This window comes from Tachyglossus aculeatus, chromosome 1 (assembly GCF_015852505.1).
Source record: "Tachyglossus aculeatus isolate mTacAcu1 chromosome 1, mTacAcu1.pri, whole genome shotgun sequence".
NCBI classification, from domain to species: Eukaryota; Metazoa; Chordata; class Mammalia; order Monotremata; family Tachyglossidae; genus Tachyglossus; species Tachyglossus aculeatus.
The window spans coordinates 66,611,430-66,633,572 of NC_052066.1; the positions used below are offsets into that span (position 1 = coordinate 66,611,430).

At 46.0% G+C, this 22,143-nt stretch overlaps 1 protein-coding gene and 1 non-coding gene across 4 annotated transcripts in view; one reads left to right on the plus strand and one right to left on the minus strand.

The window, feature by feature from the left end:
* The window catches only part of VPS8 (VPS8 subunit of CORVET complex), a 367,622-nt gene that overhangs the window by 173,274 nt on the left and 172,205 nt on the right, over window positions 1-22,143 (minus strand). For all 3 annotated transcript variants that reach the window (XM_038743776.1, XM_038743795.1, XM_038743785.1), the window contains one exon: window positions 11,032-11,151. In XM_038743776.1, coding sequence (XP_038599704.1) covers window positions 11,032-11,151 — 120 coding nt within the window. The remainder of the gene's footprint in view (window positions 1-11,031; window positions 11,152-22,143) is intronic.
* TRNAG-GCC lies at window positions 981-1,051 on the plus strand. The gene has a single exon. It is a non-coding gene; the product is annotated as a tRNA-Gly (tRNA).

The following is a 22,143-nucleotide window of genomic DNA, read 5'->3' on the forward strand; positions in this document are numbered from 1 at the left end:
TATAACACAACAGATTTGGAAGATACCATCCCTGCCCTCAAGGAGCTGCCAGTTTAGAGAGACAAGACAATGATCTCTTTTAGAGCCTTTTCTTTATGAATGTCTTTAATGACTAACTCTCAATTTTTATTTGGCATTTTGGCCAAAACATGGTGGCAGAATTAGGAACCGGTTACTTGACAACAAATGTCTCAACAGATTCAGCGTGAAAGACAGACAGAAGAAATGACTGCACACACAGCAACAAACATGGAATGAACAGAAAAACCATTCATGCCGGCTTCTGTAGGAACAGAAGTCCCGTTTCTGGAGAATTGGGTGATTTCGATTGCAACAAATGTTAAAGCCTTTTTACAATAATCGTCAGCCCACTGGGCAACTAACCCAGCAACCAAAGCTACTAAGGCCGAGTTACGTGAGCGAACTGTAGAACTCCCCCTTCTAGACTGTGAGCCCACTGATGGATAGGGACTGTCTCTATATGTTGCCAACTTGGACTTCCCAAGCGCTTACTACAGTGCTCTGCACCCAGTAAGCGTTCAATAAATACGACTGAATGAATGAATGAATGAACTGTAGGATAACCTCAGACAGCCTTGGATTATGAGAGCTAAAATAAGTAAACTAATACCTGCCTCTTCTCAAATATCGATACGCCAAGGACTACCAAGTAGGTAGATGGTAGAGCTAAAATTACTCCGTGTTACACCACAGACAGATTTTACTTAATAAGAGCAAACGAGGGCATGAGCCCTCTGGGCCTCAGTTCCCTCATCTGGAAAATGGGGATTGAGTCTGTGAGCCCCACGTGGGACAACTTGATTACCTTGTATCTACCCCAGTGCTTAGAACAGTGCTTTGCACATAGTAAGCGCTTAATAAATGCTATTATTATTATTATTATTATTATTATTATTATTATTATTATTATTTACTCGGAATTTTGATGTTGGAGGTGCTTAGTTGATTCCTGGTGGCGAGCATTGGTGGTTCAGTGGTAGAATTCTCACCTGCCACGCGGGAGGCGTGGGTTCAAATTCCAGCCAATGCAACAGTTGTCTGAGAAGCAGCATGGCTCCGTGGAAAGAGCACGGGCTTTGAAGTCAGAGGTCATGGGTTCAAATCCCGGCTCTGCCAATTGTCAGCTATGTGACTTTGGGCAAGTCACTTACCTTCTCTGGGCCTCAGTTACCTCATCTGGAAAATGGGGATTAAGGTTGTGAGCCCCCCCCCGTGGGACAACCTGATCACCTTGTAACCTCCCCAGCGCTTAGAACAATGCTTTGCAAATAGTAAGTGCTTAATAAATGCCATTATCATTATTATTATTATTATTATTAAACCGATGTATTATCTGAAAGGGGAAGATGGCCATTGGAAACCATTTAGCACATATTTACTATTCTTTTTATTTTGTTAATGATGTGCATCGAGCTTTATTTCTATTTATTCTGATGACTTGACATCTGTCCACATATTTTGTTTTGTTGTCTGTCTCCCCCTTCTAGACTGTGCGCCCATTGTCGGGTGGGAACCGTCTCTATATGTTGCCGACTTGTACTTCCCAAGTGCTTAGTACAGTGCTCTGCACACAGTAAGTGCTCAATAAATACGATTGAATTAATGAATGAATGACAGCCTTTTTTTATGGTACTTGTTAAACGCTTACTATGTGTCAGACACTATATTAAGCGCTGGGGTATATTCGAGCAAATTAGGTTGGCCACAGTCCATGTTCTACAGGGGGCTCACAGTCAATCTCCATTTTACTGATGAGGTAGAAGACACAGAGGAGTGAAGTGATTTGCCCATGGTCAATCGGCAGACAAGCGGCGGAAGTGAGATTAAAACCCAGATCCTTCTGACTCCCAAGCCCGTGCTCTATGCACTAGGCCGCACTGCTTTTCTTTCCAAAGAACCCTGGAATAAGTTGTGATAACATCCCTGTTGATAACTTCTTTACAGTCTTCTAGACTGTAAGCTCGTTGTGGGCAGGGAATGTGTCTGCTACATAGTTATACTGTACTCTCACAAGCGCTTAGTACAGTGCTCTTAGTACAGTGCTCTGCACACAGACTGAGCCCCCTCCTTCCTCTCCCCCCCATCCCCTCCGCCTTACCTCCTTCCCCTCCCCACAGGACCTGTATATATGTATATATGTTTGTACGTATTTATTACTCTATTTTATTTGTACATATTCTATTTATTTTATTTTGTTAATATGTTGTGTTTTGTTCTCTGTCTCCCCCTTCTAGACTGTGAGGCCACTGTTGTGTAGGGACCGTCTCTCTATGTTGCCAACTTGTACATCCCAAGCACTTAGTACAGTGCTCTGCACACAGTAAGCGCTCAATAAATGCGATTGAATGAATGAGTGAATGCTCTGCACAAGTAAGCATTCAAATATGACTGACTGGACTTCAAACAACAGGCGCAGTTTAGAGAAGGCCCGCTTGAAAGAAGGAGGATGGGCGAGAACAATGTTTTCAGCCAGATGTACTCCACAGTGCATCAGATGGTATTCATTCATTCATTTAATTGTATTTATTGAGCGCTTACTGTGTGCAAAGCACTGTACTAAGCGCTTGGGAAGTCCAAGTTGGCAACACATAGGGATAGTCCCTACCCAACAGCGGGCTCACAGTCTAGAAGGGGGAGACAGAGAACAAAACATATTAACAAAATAGAATAAATATGTACAAATAAAATAAATAGTACAAATAAAATAAATAACCCATATATCTGACCCATATCTATAAAGCTAATCACTGAAGTGCATATTTTCCTGATGGAGGTTGAAGGCAACCTCTCATCACAATCAACGACACTTCTTAATAATAATAATGATGATGGCATTTATTAAGCGCTTACTACGTGCAAAGTATTGTTCTAAGCACTGGGGAGGTTACAACATGGTCAGGTTGTCCCATGGGGGGCTCACAGTTTTAATTCCCATTTTACAGATGAGGGAACTGAGGCACAGAGAAGTTAAGTGACTGGCCCAAAGTCACACAGCTGACAATTGGCAGAGCCGGGATTTCTTGAGTGCCTACTGTGCGCACAGCATCATCATCATCATCACCATCATCAATCGTATTTATTGAGCGCTTACTGTGTGCAGAGCACTGTACTAAGCGCTTGGGAAGTACAAGTTGGCAACATATAGAGACAGTCCCTACCCAACAGTGGGCTCACAGTCTAAAAGGGGGAGACAGAGAACAAAACCAAACATACTAACAAAATAAAATAAATAGAATAGATATGTACAAGTAAAATAAATAAATACATAAATAGAGTAATAAATATGTACAAACATATATACATATATACAGGTGCTGTGGGGAAGGGAAGGAGGTAAGATCGGGGGGATGGAGAGGGGGACAAGGGGGAGAGAAAGGAAGGGGCTCAGCACTGTACAAAACACTTGGGAGAGTATAATAATAATAATGATGGCATTTGTTTAGCGCTTACTATGTGCAAAGCACTGTTCTAAGTGCTGGGGGGGATACAAGATGATCAGGTTGTCCCACGTGGGGCTCACAGTCTTAATCCCCATTTTACAGATGAGGTAACTGAGGCTCAGAAAAGTTAAGTGACTTGCCCAAGGTCACACAGCAGACATGTGGCGGAGCTGGGATTACAACCCATGACCTCTGACTCCCAAGCCCGGGCTCTTTCCACCGAGCCACGCTGCTTCCCTTGATACAACAGATAATACAACAGATGACCTAACAGAGTTGGTAGAGACGCTCCCCGCCTGCAACGGGTTTACAGTCAAGATCAATCAATCAATCAATCAATCAATCGTATTTATTGAGCGCTTACTATGTGCAGAGCACTGTACTAAGCGCTTGCGAAGTACAAATTGGCATCACATAGAGACAGTCCCTACCCAACAGTGGGCTCACAGTCTAAAAGGGGGAGACAGAGAACAGAACCAAACATACCAACAAAATAAAATAAGTAGGATAGAAATGTACAAGTAAAATAAATAAATAAATAAATAAATAGAGTAATAAATATGTACAACCATATATACATATATACAGGTGCTGTGGGGAAGGGAAGGAGGTAAGACGGGGGGATGGAGAGGGGGACGAGGGGGAGAGGAAAGATGGGGGAGACAGACGTTATGCTTGAGGTAGTTTCTGTGTACCCTCTCAGGATGATTCCTGGAGAGTTTCCAGTACTCTACCAGTCTCAGCAATAGGAGGGGGGCGTCCAGCGGACTCTTGTTTTGTTTTGCTGTCTGTCTCCCCTCTCCTAGACCGTGAGCCCATTGTTGGGTAGGGATTGTCACTATTTGTTGCCAAATTGTACTTTCCAAGCCCTTAGTACAGTGCTCCGCACACAGTAAGCGCTCCATAAATACGATCGAATGAATGAGTCCCGCTGTTGGGTAGGGACTGTCTCTACGTGTTGCCGACTTGTACTTCCCAAGTGCTTAGTACAGTGCTCTGCACACAGTAAGCGCTCAATATATACGATTGATTGATTGATTGATTGAAAGCAGAGGCCTACCCATTCCCTTTGTCGCGTGGCCAGTGGCTAGGGAGTGGAAGGCATTCTGCTACAAGTCAAAACTCACCCGTGCTGGGCGGCAGCCGCACGGGACAGAGTCGAGGGCGGAGACTCAAGTTTACCTCACGGAAGGAGGCAATGGTCAACCGCTTCCATATTTTGACCAAGAAAACTCTATGGATCCACTACCAAAATGACTGCAGATGGAGGTGGGGCGTTCTGGGAGAGATCCGTCTATGGAGTCGTTAGGGGTCAGAGCCGACTCGACGGCACAAGAAAAGACAAGCCATCTGTGTCTTCTAAAGTAAGGAGTTCGATCGCTAAAGAAATTTTCTTCGCTTGTGCTGTTTTAATACTCCACCCTGGGGCTCCAGCTGTTCCACTGGTGGGGTTCTCGGGTGAAAAGATGGAGAGCGCCAACAGGGAAGGTGCTGTAAAGCAGCATGGCCTAGTGGGCCTGGGAGTCTGAAGGTCATGGGTTCTAATCCAGGCTCCACCACTTGTCTGCTGCGTGACCTTGGGCAAGTCGTTTCACTTCTCTGGGCCTCAGTTTCCTCATCTGTAAAATGGGGAATGAGACTGTGAGCCCCATGGGGGACAGGGACTATAACCGATTTGCTTGTATCAACCTCAGCGCTTAGTACAGTGCTTGGTAACGAGTATTAGTAATGAGCATTAGTAACGAGCATTAGTAACGAGCATTAGTAATAATACTAATTAATGTATTTAAGTGCTTACTATGTGTAGTAAGCATTTAAATACATTAATTAGTATTATTACTATTATTATATTTGCGGTCCCTTCTCACTCCAGGATCCTGCAGCATTCTGCCCTTTCCATTTAATACAATGGAAATCCCAAGCTCCATCCCAAACATGTCACTTTTAACAAATACATTAATTATTATTATTATCTTTGTGATCTCTTCTCACTCCAGGATCCTGCAATGTTCTGCCCTTTCCATTGAATACAACGGAAATTCCAAGCTCCAGCCCAAACATGTCACTTTCTAAGTTCAAGTACGAGTTATAAAATACGCATACAACCTGCAGACAAATTCTTTCTGCATTAACACCTAATAATGGGGAATTTAAGTAGCTGACAGAAAACAGTTACACAGAGGGGCGGGTCTTTTTTTACCCATTCTTCTTTTTGGCAGCAGTATTCCTGGCTTTGTACAGGCACCAAAAGCTTATTTTAGTCATCATATTGAAGAGGTAATATACTACAAGCATGACTACTGAGATATAAATGATGACATACTTTGGTGGTAGTTAACCTCCACCAAAATAACGTGTCATTACTAGAACGAGCAATCTGCCGTACTTTTTCTAATTATAAAATATTTTTAGCGAAAGGAATAATGTGCAAAAATCTCTGCGCGGTAATAAAGACCCAGGTGGCGGTGGAAGAACAAATAAACACATGGCTGAGAATCAATCTGTGGTAAACCAGGAATCTGGCCTGGGGGGCTGTGGAGGTTGTATGAGCTAGCCCTCCCATTCCTTTCATTTAGCGGCAGCAAACATAGACGATTATAGCTGTCTTGGTGCCGTGGCTTTGCTGACGCTGTCTTCTCCTGGTTCTCTTCCTATCTCTCTGGCCGCTCACTTTCAGCCTCTTTCGTGCCTCCCGTCCGGGGTCCCTCAAGGTTCAGTTCTCGGTCCCCTTCTATTCTCCATCTCCATCCAGTCCCTAGAGAACTCATTCATTCCCATGGCTTCAACTACCACCTCTATGCGAATGATTGCCAAATCTTTATCTCCAGCCCAGATGTCGCTCTCTCTCTGCAGTCTTGGATTTCCTTCTGCTTTCAAGACACCTCTACTTGAATGTCCTGCCGTCACCTCAAACTTAACATGTCCAAAACAGAGCTCCTCATCTTCCCACCCAAACCCTGTCCACCCCCCGACCTCCCCATCATTGAAAACAGCACCACAATTCTTTATGCCTCACAAGCCCATAACCTTGGCATTATCCTTGACACAGCTCTGTCATTCAATCCACATATTCAATCAATCGCTAAATCCTGTGGGTTCAATCTTCACAACATCGCTAAAATCCACCTTTTCCTCTCCATCATGTTAATTCAAGCAATTATCCTCTCCTTTCTCGATTACTGTACCAGCCTCCTTGCTGACCTCAATCTCACCTATCTCGCCGCTGATCTCTCACCCATGTCCTGCCTCTGGCCTGGAATGCTTTCCCTCTTCATATCCGACACACAATTATTCTCCCCACTTTTAAAGCTTTATTGAAGGCCCATCTCCTCCAAGAGGCCTTCCCTGACTAAGTCCTCATTTCCTCTTCTCCCATTCCCTTCTGCATCGCCCTGATTTGCTCCCTTTATTCACCTTCCCCTCCCTCAGCCTCACAGCTCTTATATACATACCTGTAATTTATTTATATTAATATCTGTCTCCATCTACACTGTAAGCTCCACATTTTCTGCCAATTCCAACGTGTCAAATTCTGTTATACTGATCTCACCCAGGCATTTGTTTTGTTTTATTCTTTGTCTCCCCCTTCTAGACTGTGAGCCCACTGTTGGTTAGGGACCATCTCTATATGTTGCCAACTTGTACTTCCCAAGCACTTAGTACAGTGCTCTGCACACAGTAAGTGCTCAATAAATATGACTGAATGAATGAATGAATGAATTTAGTGCAATGCTCTGCACACAGTAAGGGTTCAAAGCAGCTTGGCTTAGGGGAAAGAGCATGGGCTTGGGAGTCAGAGGTCATGGGTTCTAATCCTGGCTCCGCCACTTACCAGCTGTGTGACTTTGGGCAAGTCACTTCACTTCTCTGGGCCTCAGTTACCTCATCTGTAAAATGGGGATTAAGCCTGTGAGCCCCACGTGGGGCAACCTGATCACCTTTTATCTACTCCAGCGCTTAGAACAGTGCTTTGCACATAGTAAGCGCTTAACAAATACCATTATCATATAATTACTGATTGATTGATTGAGAAGTCTACACAGTAATTAACTTTTTTCAGAGATTCATGGGTCTCCTCTTGGAACCAGAGGAGCAGCGAAGCAGAGTCGCCCACAAAGAGTTTACAGTCTAGGTCCTAGCACTGGCCTGGGGGTTAGAGGGTCTAACCTTAGCTCTGTCACTTACCTACTGTGTGATCTTGGGCCAGTCACTTAATCTCTCTATGCCTCAGTTCCCTCATCTGCAAAAGGGGAAGGTAATTTGGATATGGAGGCTGAAAGGGATACGACGACTTGAGAAAACTGGATGGGGTCAAAGGATCAGGGGTCTCTGTGGGGGAACAGGACAGATTTGCGGGAAGGAGGTGTGCGGGAGAGAAGCCAGGTGAGGAGGTGGTAGTCAGATTTCAGAGTTGGTGAAAGCAGAGATTGTACAGTTACTAGAGATGATGATATCGAGTGTGCCCAAGTTGGAGAGCGAATAAGCTGGGATGGAGTAGGAGGTCAGCAGAGTTGAAGAGTGATAGAAAGCGGCCCGTGGAAGGCTCTTTGGGAACATCTCTGTGGATATCGAAGGCCCCAAGGATCAATGTAGTGATGGAGAAAGAGAGAAGGAATAATAATAATAATAATAATAATAATAATAATAATAATGGCCCTTGTTAAGCACTTACTATGTGCCAAGCACTGTTCCAAGCACTGGGAGGATACAAGGTAATCAAGTTGTCCCACTTGGGGCTCACACTTTTAATCCCCATTTTACAGATGAGGTAACTGAGGCCCAGAGAAGTGAAGTGACTTGCCCAAAGTCACACAGCTGATAAGTGGCGGAGACAGGATTAGAATGTGACTTCTCCTTCAGGTTGAACGGGCCTCTGATATGCACCACTCACGTGAAAGCACTTAAAATGGAACTTGACTGTGTTTTCAGAAAAAAACACAGGCACATACTACAACAGTTTAAAAATACAGTTTAAACCATTAACTGTTTTCATAGTTTAACAGTAAAAATCAATCATCCGAAAACTTGAACGTACTCAAGCTAAAGTAGAATTTTACATCAAGTCAAGGTATGCAAGAACAATGGCTAACACAGTGGGGCAGTGAAATGAAAAAGAAAAAAAGCTCTGGAGAAAAAAATCCCAGAAATGGAGAGCGAAAAGGAGAAAAACTTCTGTTAGTCATGAGAGAGGAGTGCAAGTGGGAACTGTATTTTTTTTAAATGAAGTCTTTTGCGACATCTTAGTGAACTGGTTTCCGTGCAAGTTGAGCGCAGTCTGAAAAGGTGTCAATCAGTCAATCAATCGTATTTATTGAGCGCTTACTGTGTGCAGAGCACTGTACTAAGCACTTGGGAAGTACAAGTTGGCAACATATAGAGACAGTCCCTACCCAACATGGGGAAAACAAATTCCAAGAAGGCTCTAACTGCAGATCATACTTGCAACAGTCCATCAGTTCCCATGTCAAATAAGGTTCACCGGAGTATCTCACTGCAGGGCTTGGTGGAAAGAGCCAAGGTCTGGGAATCAGAAGACCTGAGTTCTAATCTCAGCTCTGCCACTCACCTACTGTGGGACCTTGAGAAAATCCCTTAACTTCTCTGTGCTTCGGATTCTTCGTCTGCAAAATGGGGATTATAGTGCTTGTTCTCCCTCCTTCTTAGATTGTGACTGTGGGACCTTGAGAAAATCCCTTAACTTCTCTGTGCTTCAGATTCTCCGTCTGCAAAATGGGGATTATAGTGCTTGTTCTCCCTCCTCCTTAGATGGCGAGCCCCATGTGGGATTTGGTTATCTTGTATCTACTCTGGTGCTTGACATATAGTAAGCTCTTAAATACCACATTATTACCATTTTAATAATATTTTCACATTTTTAGAGTTTTGCCATTTTAATTTTAAATCTGTAACTAAGTAGGTAAACCTATTAATCCAGAATTCATCCTTTAAAATCTATAAGTGGGCATTTGGAGTGGCCATTCATTCGTTCGTTCATTCAATCGTATTTATTGAGTGCTTACTGTGTGCAGAGCACTGTACTAAGCGCTTGGGAAGTACAAGTTGGCAACATATAGAGATGGTCCCTACCCAACAGCGGGCTCACAGTCTAGAAGGGGGAGAGAGACAACCAAACCAAACATATTAACAAAATAAAATACATAGAATAAATATGTACAAGTAAAATAAATAAATAGAGTAATAAATACGTACAAACATATATACATATATATAGGTGCTGTAGGGAGGGGAAGGAGGTAAGGCAGGGGGGATGGGGAGGAGGGGGAGAGGAAGGAGGGAGCTCAGTCTGGGAAGGCCTCCTGGAGGAGGTGAGCTCTCAGTAGGGCTTTGAAGGTCCCCACTTCAATTCTTCCAGCACACTTAGCTTTACAGGAAAAATGGTGCACTATGATAATAATAATTATGGCATTTGTTAAGCACTTACCAAGTGCGAAGCACTGTTCTAAGTGCTGGGGTAGACAGAAGATAATTGTGTTGGATACCATCTAATTGTACACAATTGATGCACAATCCAAACAGCAAACTACCACCAAATATTTATACTGGGTCTTGTGTCTTTGCTTGTAGGGGCAAACGGCTGGGATTTCTAAGTGAGAAGCATATCTAACAGCAATTGTAATAAAGATAATGATAATAATGGCACTTGTTAGTCATTCATTCAATTGTATTTACTGAGCGCTTACTGTGTGCAGAGCACTGTACTAAGCGCTTGGAAAGTACAATTCAGCAACAGAGACAATCTCTGCCCACAACGGGCATTCAGTCTAGAAGGGGGGAGACAGGCATCAAAACAAGAAAGCAGGCATCAATAGCATCAATATAAATAAATAGAATTATAGATATATAAACATCAAAACAAGTAAACAGGCACTAATATAAACTTACTATGTGCCCACCTCTGTATTAAACACTGAGGTAGATACAAGATAATCAGGTCAGATATAGTCCCTGACACACATGGGGCTAAAACTCTAAGTAAGACACAATAGGTATTTGCATATCTATTTTACAGAAGAGGAAAGTGGCATGGAGAAGTTAAGTGACTTGCCCATGGTCACAACAAGCGAGTGGTGGAGCCAGGATTACAACTCAGGTCCTCTGACCCACAGATAAGGATGGCTTTTAATAATGATGGCTTTTATTGAGCGCTTACTATGTGCAAAGCACTGTTCTAAGCGCTGGGGGGGTTACAAGGTGATCAAGTTGTCCCATGGGGGGCTCACAGTCTTAATCCCGATTTTACAGATGAGGTAACTGAGGCACAGAGAAGTTAAGTGACTTGCCCAAAGTCACACAGCTGACAATTGGTGGAACCAGGATTTGAACCCATGACCTCTGACTCCAAAGCCCGGGCTCTTTCCACTGAGCCTCGCTCAGTGGAAATCTGGAAGATCTGAAGGATCTGGAATCTTTCCATTAGGTCACGTTGCTCCATTTTCCAGCAATCTGCCAATGGCACCCCGCTGCAATTTACCATTTAGGAACTACAAGGATAAAGATTTTCACTTTCCTTCATCTCTGTAAGATATCTTAAGATTGGAATGCTTCTTACCAGAGCAAGCACATTGAGGAATTCCCTGGTATCGAAGTGCAGGAGTGTGCGGACATAAGGGTAGATTTCTTCCTCAGGGGAAGCCTCAGCTGAGTGGAGGCGGATGAGAAACTCGAAGACCTGCAAATTAAGAAAATGGTTATTTTTCTCTCCTTTGGTCCAACCACAAACAGTTCTCACCCAGATTGAGAGGATTCCAAAGTAGTCTGATGGGTTTACATGTGCCCTATGTCCTCTCTCAGTTGTAGGGGCTGATTGTAATCAAATTGATCAATCAATAAAATTTATTGACTGCAGGGCGTGTACTAAGCACTTGGGAGAGTACAACACAACACATCCCTAATAATAATGGTATTTGTTAAGTGCTTACTATGTGCCAAACACTGTTATAAGCACAGGGGTAGATATGGTAATTAGATTGGACACAGTATCTGTCCAACATAATAATAATAATGATAATGGCATTTATTAAGGGCTTACTATGTGCAAAGCACTGTTCTAAGCGCTGGGGTAGATATAAGGTAATCAAGTTGTCCCACGGGGGGCTAACAGACTTAATCCCCATTTTCCAGATGAGGTAACTGAGGCACAGAGAAGTTAAGGACTTGCCCAGCGTCACACAGCTGACAAGTGGTGGAGCTGCGATGGGGCTCACAATCTTCACCTCCATTTCACAGATCAGGTAACTGAGGTCCACAGTGAAATGATGTGTCTGCTAATTCTGTCGTACTGTACTCTTCCAAGCGCTTAGTAGAGGAAAAGGGGGACTTAATCTGGGAAGGCGTCCTGGAGGAGTCATTTCTTCTGTGCAGGCTCTCAATCCTGAACTCTCCAGAAAGGCTCATCCATCATTCCTTGTGGGAAGCTCCATCATCAACATTTTTGACCCAATTCCCCTAAGGGCTTTCCTACGTATAACTAGTCAACTGTAGAGTTTTCTCTGTCTCTCTGATCTGGGTTACCAGGACGGTGGATGGGCAAGACCACAGAAAAGAAGAGATTTGATAAACAGGAAGCTATTGCTGACCTTGGAGAAAACAGCTTCAGTGGAAGAGAATGGGAGTTCCTTATTTATTTATTTATATTAATGCCTGGTTCCCACTCTAAACCGTAAGCTTGTTATGGGCAGGAAACGTGTCTAAAACTCTGCTTTACTGTACTCTCCCAACCATTTAGTGCAGTGCTCGGTACCCAGTAAGAGCTCAGTAAATATGATTGATTGATTGTGCGCAGGGAACGTGTCTATCAACCTTGCTGTATTATACTCTCCCAAGAGCTCGGTACAGTGATCTGCACACAGAAAGCACTCAATAAACTCCATTGATTGATAGGGAGGAAGCCAGATTGTAGGAGGCCAAGAAGGGAATTGGTGGAGAGGAAGTGAAGGCCGTGGGTATAATCAGCCCATTCTAAGAGTTTGGGAAGGAGGGAGATGAGATGATATTTCACGCTGCTGCCTGGATCATCTTTGTGCAGAAATGCTCTGGGCATGTTACTCCCCTCCTCAAAAATCTCCAGTGGCTGCATCAAGCAAAAGCTCCTCACTCTCAACTTCAAGGCTGTCCATTCCCTCGCCCCCTCCTACCTCACCTCCCTTCTCTCCTTCTCCGGCCCAGCCCGCACCCTCTGCTCCTCTGCCACGGCTAACTTCCTCACCTGGCCTCGTTCTCGCCTGTCCCGCCGTCGACCCCCGGGCCCCCGTCCTCCCCCTGGCCTGGAATGCCCTCCCTCCACACATCCACCAAGTTAGCTCTCTTCCTCCCTTCAAAGCCCTACTGAGAGCTCACCTCCTCCAAGAGGCCTTCCCAGACTGAGTCCCCTTTTTCCTCTCCTCCTCCCCATCCCCCCGCCCTACCTCCTTCCCCTCCCCACAGCACCTGGATATATGTTTGTACAGATTTATTACTATATTTTACTTGTACATATTTACTATTCTATTTATTGTGTTAATGAAGTGCATCCAGCTTTATTTCTATTTATTCTGATGACTTGACACCTGTCCACATGTTTTGTCTTGTTGCCTGTCTCCCCCATCTAGACTGTGAGCCCGTTGTTGGGTAGGGACTGTCTCTAGATGTTGCCAACTTGTACTTCCCAAGTGCTTAGTACAGTGCTCTGCACTCAGTGAATACGATTGAATGAATGATAGTGAGAAGACGCAATGGGGATGAGGCTGAAAGACGCAGTGGGGTCAAAAGGGGAATTTTTTTTTTTTTGCAGAGGGGACACATGGGCATGTTTGAAAGCAGAGAGAAAGGAGCCATCAGAGAGTCAGCAGTTGAAGATAGAGATCAGAGAGGGAAGAAGAGTGGGCCCAAGTGATCATCATCAAGGTATTTATTGAGTAAAGGGCTTTGTGCAAAAGACTGTACTGTCCGTTCGGCAGGCCTATGGAAGAAGATAAATGTTTTGAGCCCCACCTAATGAGCCACTAATGTGGATGTGAAAATGACTGAATTTTAGAAAGACACAGCCATGACTTGGTTACTGACTGATTCACACAATTCAATGCAGCCTTTCGACATTTCTTATAGGCATTGTGTCTACAGTAATCGACTCAAGGCAGAAGAATGGCTATAAGAATAATGGTATCTGCTAAGTGCTTACTATGTGCCAAGCACTAAGCACTGGAGTGGATACAAGGTAATCGGGTTGGAGACAGTCCCCGTCCCACATGGGGCTCACAGTCTTAATCCTCATTTTACAGTTGAGGTAACTGAGGCCCAGAGAGGTGACGTGACTTGCTCGAGGTCACAGAGCAGACACGTCCTTCTGACTCCCAGTCCTGTGTTCTATCCACTATGACAAGCTGCTTCTCTGCATTTAAGAGAATCTTAAAAGTTAAAATTGCCAGAAGCACTTTTCCCCGCCACCTACCATACACATCTCCATGATTTAACAGGAAAGGGCAGGGCTCCCACAGCCTTGTCAAGAGTCACTTGTTAGAAACAGAAAGCATACAGGTGCAGTTCACTCAATCCCGTCTACTACTGAGAGCCAGACTCCTTTTCGATCTTCCTTAAGGGGCTGGAGACCCAATTATTCCAGCCAGAGAGGTCTGAAGCGGGGCCTGCTGACCCAATTCAGCCTCTGGGCTGTTGGAATCGAGTCAGCTCCTTTCAGAAAGCCATCCCATCTATTTCTGTCTCAAGGTACAGCAAATCTCAAATGGCAGCCACTCTATTTCTTTGCTGAGTCAGAAGCACTTAGTTCACGGTTGGAGAGAGAGAAGCAGGGGTGGCCTAGTGATGATGATGACGATGATGGCATTTATTAAGCGCTTACTATGTGCAAAGCACTGTTCTAAGTGCTGGGGAGGTTACAAGGTGATCAGGTTGGGCGGCAGAGGGGCCCCCCGGTACATCTGTGTGGATGTTGAAGTCTCCAAGGGCAGTCCCTGTCCCACATGGAGCTCACAGTCTTAATCCCCATTTTCCAGATGAGGTAACCAAGGCCCAGAGAAGTGAAGTGACCTACCCAAAGTCACACAGCTGACAGTTGGCAGAGCCGAGATTTGAACCCATGACCTCTGACTCCAAAGCCCGGGCTCTTCCCACTGAGCCACGCTGCTTCTTGGATAGCAGATGGAGCATAGGCTTGGGAGTCAGAAAGACCTGGGTTCTAATCCTGGCTCTGCCTCTTGTCTGCTGGGTGACCTTGGGCAAGTCACTTCACTTCTCTAGGCCTCGGTTACCTCATCTGTAAAATGAGGATTAAGACTGTGAGCTCCATGTGGGACAGGGACTGCCCTTGGAGACTTCAATATCCACACAGATGTACCCGGTGACCCCTCTGCCGCCCGCCTTCTATCCCTCCTCAGCCCCGCCGACCTCCTGCTCCACCCCACTTCCCCCACCCACCAATATGGGCACACACTCCATCTCATCATCTCTAACTGCTGCACAATCTCTACCCTTCCCAACTCTGAAATCCCTCTCTCTGACCACAACCTCCTCACTTATCTCCTCTCCCACACTCCTCCTCCCCACAAATCTGTACTATTCCCTCACAGTGACCTCTGCTCTCTCGACCCCATCCATCTCTCTTGGCGCATCACACCCCACCTAGCCTCCATACCCATCCTACCTGCTCTTGATGACCAAAAAGATGCTCTCAACTCCACCCTCTCTACTCAACCCAACTCACTCGCTCCCCTATCCCTTCATCGCTCTCACCTCATTCATTCATTCATTCAATCGTATTTATTGAGCGCTTACTGTGTGCAGAGCACTGTACTAAGCGCTTGGGAAGTTCAGCAACCACTAACCCACCGCCCTGGATAATAACAATAATAAAAATAATGGTATTTATTAAGCGCTTACTATGTGCCAAGCACTGTTCTAAGCATGGGAGGTTACAAGGTAATCAGGTTGTCCCACGTGGGGCTCACGGTCTTCATCTCCATTTCACAGATGAGGTAACTGAGGCACAGAGAAGTGAAGTGACTTGCCGAAAGCCACCCAGCCGACAACTGGCAGGGCTGGGATTTGAACCCATGACCTCTGACTCCAAAGCCCGGGCTCTTTCCACTAAGCCACGCTCCTTCTCAATGGATACATCCATTGTCCACCACCTTCACTCTTTTGCTGAAGCCGTAGAACACTGCTGGTGGAAATCTAAACATCAGGCCAACCTTGTCCACTTCACATTTGTACTTCCTTGCCTTAACTCTGCCCTTTCCTCTGCCCGGCAAAACTATTTCTCTTTCCTTATTTACACCCATGCCCATCACCCTCGTCAGCTGTTCTGGACATTTAACTCCCTCCTCAGGTTCCCTGTTGCTCCCTGCCCCCCATCCCACACCTCCAACGAGCTAGCCACCTACTTAATAATAATAATAATGATAATAATTTTGGTATTTGTTAAGCACTTACTATGTGCAAAGCACTGTTCTAAGTGCTGGGGAGGATACACGGTGATCAGGTTGTCCCAATTGGGGCTCACAATCTTAATCCCCATTTTACAGATGAGGTAACTGAGGCACAGAGAAGTTAAGTGACTTGCCCAAAGTCACACAGCTGACAAGTGGTGGAGCTGGGATTTGAACCCATGACCTCCGACTCCCAAGCCCATGCTCTTTCCACTGAGCCATGCTACTTCATTAGGAAAATTAACACCATCAGGTCTGAGCTCCCCCAAATCACCCCTTTTCCTCCTCATCCCCTCTCCTCTCGCCCCACTATTCAGCAGTATCTTCAGAGGAGAACACCTACCACCTCGCAGGTGCCACCCCCTTCACATGTGCATTGGACCTCATTTCTCTGCACCTTATAAAAACTCTTGCCCCTTCCCTCCTTCCCTCCTTGACTATCATCTTCAACGGCTCACTCTCCAATGGCTTCTTCCCCATAGCCTTCAGACCTACCCTCGTCTCCCCCATCCTAAAAAAGAAACCCTCATTTGACCCCACAGCCTCCTCCAGTTATCGCCCCATCTCCCTCCTACCCTACCTCTCCAAACTCCTGGATCGAGTCGTCTACACTGGCTGCCTCGAATTCTTCTCCTCCAACTCTCTCCTGGACCCTCTCCAACCTGGCTTCCGCCCTCTTTACTCCACTGAAACTGCCCCCTCAGAGGTCACCAATGAGCTCCTTCTTGCCAAATCCAACGGCTCCTGCTCCATCATAATCCTCCTTGACCTCTCAGCTGCCTTTGACACTGTCGACCATCCTCTTCTCAACACATTTTCCAACCTTGGCTTCACTGACTCCATCCTCACCTGGCTCTCCTCTTTTCTCTCTGGCTGTACATTCTCAGTCTCCTTCATGCGCTCCTCCTCCTTCTCCCATCCCCTAACTGTAAGGGTTCCTCAAAGTTCAGTTCTTGGTCCCCTTTTATTCTCCATCTTTACTTACTCACTTGGAGAACTCATTCACTCCCACGGTTTCAACTATCATCTCTATGAGGATGACACCTAATCTATATCTCCTCCCCTGTTCTCTCTCCCCTCCTCCAGGCTCGCATCTCCTCCTGCCTTCAGGACATCTCCATCTGGATGTCCTCCTGTCACCTAAAACTCAACATGTCCAAGACAGAGCTCCATACCTTCACTCCCAAACCCTGTCCTCTCCTGAACTTTCCTGTCACTGTGGACGGCACAGTCATCCTTCCTATCTCACAAGTCCGCAACCTTGGTGTCATCCTTGACTCCGCTCTCTCATTCACCCCACATATCCAATCTGTCACCAAATCCTGCCAGTCTCACCTTCACAACATCACCAAGATTCGCCTTTTCCTCTCCATCCAAACAGCTACCACATTAGTACAATCGCTCATCCTGTCTCTACTGGATTACTGCATCAACCTCCTTTCTGACCTCCCATCCTCGGGCCTCTCCCCACTTCAATCCATACTTCACTCTGCTGCCCGGATTATCTTTCTACAGAAACGTTCAGGGCATGTCACCACCCCTCCTCAAAAATCTCTAGTGGTTGCCTATAAACCTCCACATCAAACAAGAACTCCTCACTATTGGCTTCAAAGTTTTCTGTCACCCTGCCCCTGCTTTCCTCACCTCCCTTCTCTCCTTCTACATCCCAGCCTGCACCCTCCGCTCCTCTGGTGCTAACCTTCCCACTGTGCCTCCACCTCACCTGTCCCGCCGTCGACCCCGGCCCACGTCCTACCTCTGGCCTGGAACGCCCTGCCTCCTCAAATCCACCAAACAATCACTCTCCCCGCCTTCAAAACCCTACTGAAGACTCACCTCCTCCAAGAGGCCTTCCCAGACTAAACCCCCTTTTCCTCAGCTTCCCCTCCCTTCCACAACATCTCGACTTGCTCCCTTTGCTCTTCCCCCCTTCCCTGCCCCACAGCACATATGCATATATCTATAATTCTATTTATTTATATTGATGCCCATTTACTTGTTTTGATGTGCATATATATCTATAATTATATTTATATTGATGCCTGTATTCTTGTTTTGACATCTGTCTCCCCCCTTCTAGACTGTAAGCCCGCTGTGGGCAGGGATTGCCTCTGTTGCTGAATTGTACTTTCCCAAGCACTTAGCACAGTGTAAGCTCTCAATAAATATGATTGAATGAATGAATACAACAGAATTAGGAGACACATTCCCTGCTCGTAATGAGCTTCCATTTTTCTGAAGGAATCTAAACCATTACCAAACTGCAGAATCTGGACTATGTGTAGAAATTCCAGAAGCAAGGAGAGGACACTGATATACATTATGGCTATAATAATCATCATCATCATCATAATAATGGCATTTATTAAGCGCTTACCATGTGCCAAGCACTGTTCTAAGCACTGAGGAGGTTACAAGGTGATCAGGTTGTCCCACGTGGGGCTCACAGTCTTAATCCCCATTTTACAGATGAGGTCATTGAGGCACAGAGAAGTTAAGTGACATAATAATAATAATAATGATGGCATTTATTAAGCACTTACTATGTGCAAAGCACTGTTCTAAGCACTTGGGAGGTTACAAGGTGATCAGGTTGTCCCACAGGGAGCTCACAGTCTTAATCTCCATTTTACAGATGAGGGAACTGAGGCCCAGAGAAGTGAAGTGACTTGCCCAAAGTCACACAGCTGACAATTGGCAGAGCTGGGATTTGAACCCATGACCTTTGACTCCAAAGCCCGGGCTCTTTCCACTGAGCCACGCTGCTTCTCTATCTTCAGGGGACTCAAAGGTATTCATAATAAAATGATAATAATAATGATAATGGTATTTGTTAAGTGCTTACTATGTGGCAGGCACTGTACTAAGCGCTGGGGTAGATACAAAGTAATTGGGTTGGACATAGATGAGATAACTGGGGCCCAGAGAAGTGAAGTGACTTTCCCAAGGTCACGCAGCAGACAAGTGGCAGAGTGGAATTGGCACCCAGGTCCTTCTCACTCCCAGGACCGTGCGCTATTCACTAAGCCATGTTGCTTTTCGAGTGGTACCGGTTGCTCCTGCTCTGTTCGTTTGGGGAGGTGACCCTTCTACTGATTCCCGGAAACTAGGGTTTCTTGGAGAGAAATGAAAAGCTCCCACTAATGCCCAGACAGAATACAATTAATGCCGTGATTTGAACAAAAAGGTCTTAAATGCAATGGCCGCATATTTCAGAAACTCCAGTATGGAGCAGGTGCATTCATTCATTCATTGAATCATATTAATTGAGTGCTTACTGTGTACAGAGCACTGTACTGAGTGCTTGGAAAGGACAAGCCCCTTCCTCTCCCCCTCGTCCCCCTCTCAATTCCCCCCATCTTACCTCCTTCCCTTCCCCACAGCACCTGTATATATGTATATATGTTTGTACATATTTATTACTCTATTTATTTATTTATTTTACTTGTACCTATCTATTCTATTTATTTTGTTAGTATGTTTGGTTTTGTTCTCTGTCTCCCCCTTCTAGACTGTGAGCCCACTGTTGGGTAGGGACTGTCTCTATATGTTGCCAGCTTGTACTTAGTACAGTACAGTGCTCTGCACACAGTAAGCGCTCAATAAATACGATTGATTGATTGATTGACAATTCGGCAACAGAGACAATCCCTACCCAACAATGGGCTCACAGTCTAGAAGGGGGAGGCAGACAACGAAACTAGTCGACAGGCATCCATAGCATCAAAATAAATAGAATTATAGATATATACACATCATTAATAAAATAGAGTAATAAAGCTGTACAAATATACACAAGTGCTGTGGGGCAGAGGGAGAAAGTAGGGGCAATGGGGAAGGGAGGAGGAGCAGAGAAAAAGGGGGAAAAGGTGTACTAAAGAGAAATATCACTGGTGAGAAACCAAGTAGAATTAAATTTTCTCAACCAAAATTGGATTTGCCTCGCCTGATGAGGTTACTCGAGCATTGCTCAAAATATGTCTCTATGGCTTAATAGAGATTGGAGCCAAACAAGCTATTTGAGGGGCCCGGAATTGAATTATTAGCCTTGTCCAGACCCACCCTAAAGCCATTTTATGAGCAGCTGCCAAATTCCAGTAAGGTACTTCATTGTTTTTCTCAGATTCTCATAGGAAGCTCCCTTACAATATGATAAAGCATGACCTTTCAAAAATGCTTAAAAAAAAATATTACAAAACCCCAAAACATCCCAGACAGGAAGTTATCTCCTGGCTGTTATCTTGATCTCAGAGATAACAGAGGAAAGCAATGATAATGTTCTGGAACAGTAACACACTTTATGGTCGGGAGTACCTGACTCAGGATTGTAACTCTCCTGTGATTAACTGCATGATTCGGTACATGAATATTTTAATCCACTTGCTTTTCAAGGAGGGGAGATGCTTGAAGTGATGAAGGACTCTCACACTATTATAAGCATTCCAAGCGTAATTGGAAAGCATAGCATCCTTGCACTCAGCCTCATTTGGGTACATTAGCCAGTCACAAGCTTCGGCGGAAGGCCAGTGGCCTAGCCCTTGCATTTCAGGTCCGACCTCCCCAAAGTCTCTTCCCCCCTTTCTCCATCCCCCCGGCTCTCAACACTCTCTGCTACTCTCCCATCCTTCCCAGCGGTATCCTCAGAGGAGCTCTCCTCCCTCCTCTCAAGTGCTACTCCGGCCACCTGTGCTTCTGACCCCATTCCCTCTCATCTCATTAAATCTCTCGCTCCATCCCTTCTCCCCACCTTAACTTCCATCTTCAACCGCTCACTCTCCACTGGTTCCTTTCCCTCTGCCTTCAGACATGCCCATGTCTCTCCCATCCTAAAAAAACCCTCTCTTGACCCCACCTCGCCTTCTAGTTATCGTCCCATATCCCTCCTACCATTCCTTTCCAAACTCCTTGAACGAGTTGTCTACACTCACTGCCTAGAATTCCTCAATAACAACTCTCTCCTCGACCCCCTCCGGTCTGGCTTCCGTCCCCTACATTCCACGGAAACTGCCCTCTCAAAGGTCACCAATGACCTCCTGCCTGCCAAATCCAACGGCTCCTACTCTGTCCTAATCCTCCTCGACCTCTCAGCTGCCTTTGACACTGTGGACCACCCCCTTCTTCTCAACACGCTATCTGACCTTGGCTTCACAGACTCCGTCTTCTCCTGGTTCTCCTCTTATCTCTCCGGTCGTTCTCTCTCAGTCTCTTTTGCAGGCTCCTCCTCCCCCTCCCATTCTCTCACTGTGGGGGTTCCTCAAGGTTCAGTGCTTGGTCCCCTTCTGTTCTCGATCTACACGCACTCCCTTGGTGACCTCATTCGCTCCCACGGCTTCAACTATCATTTCTACGCTGATGACACCCAGATCTACATCTCTGCCCCTGCTCTCTCCCCCTCTCTCCAGGCTCGCATCTCCTCCTGCCTTCAGGACATCTCCATTTGGATGTCTGCCCGCCACCTAAAGCTCAACATGTCCAAGACTGAACTCCTTGTCTTCCCTCCCAAACCCTGCCCTCTCCCTGACTTTCCCATCTCTGTTGATGGCACTACCATCCTTCCCGTCTCACAAGCCCGCAACCTTGGTGTCATCCTCGACTCCGCTCTCTCATTCACCCCTCACATCCATGCCGTGACCAAAACCTGCCGGTCTCAGCTCCACAACATTGCCAAGATCCGCCCTTTCCTCTCCATCCCAACCGCTACCCTGCTCATTCAAGCTCTCATCTTATCCCGTCTGGACTACTGCATCAGCCTTCTCTCTGATCTCCCATCCTCGTGTCTCTCTCCACTTCAATCCATACTTCATGCTGCTGCCCGGATTATCTTTGTCCAGAAACGCTCTGGGCATATCACTCCCCTCCTCAAAAATCTCCAGTGGCTACCAATCAATCTGCGCATCAGGCAGAAACTCCTCACCCTGGGCTTCAAGGCTGTCCATCCCCTCGCCCCCTCCTACCTCACCTCCCTTCTCTCCTTCTACAGCCCAGTCCACACCCTCCGCTCCTCCGCCGCTGATCTCCTCACCGTACCTCGCTCTCGCCTGTCCCGCCATCGACCCCCGGCCCACGTCCTCCCCCGGGCCTGGAATGGCCTCCCTCTGCCCATCCGCCAAGCTAGCTCTCTTCCTCCCTTCAAGGCCCTGCTGAGAGCTCACCTCCTCCAGGAGGCCTTCCCAGACTGAGCCCCTTCCTTCCTCTCCCCCTCGTCCCCCTCTCCATCCCCCCATCTTACCTCCCTCCCTTCC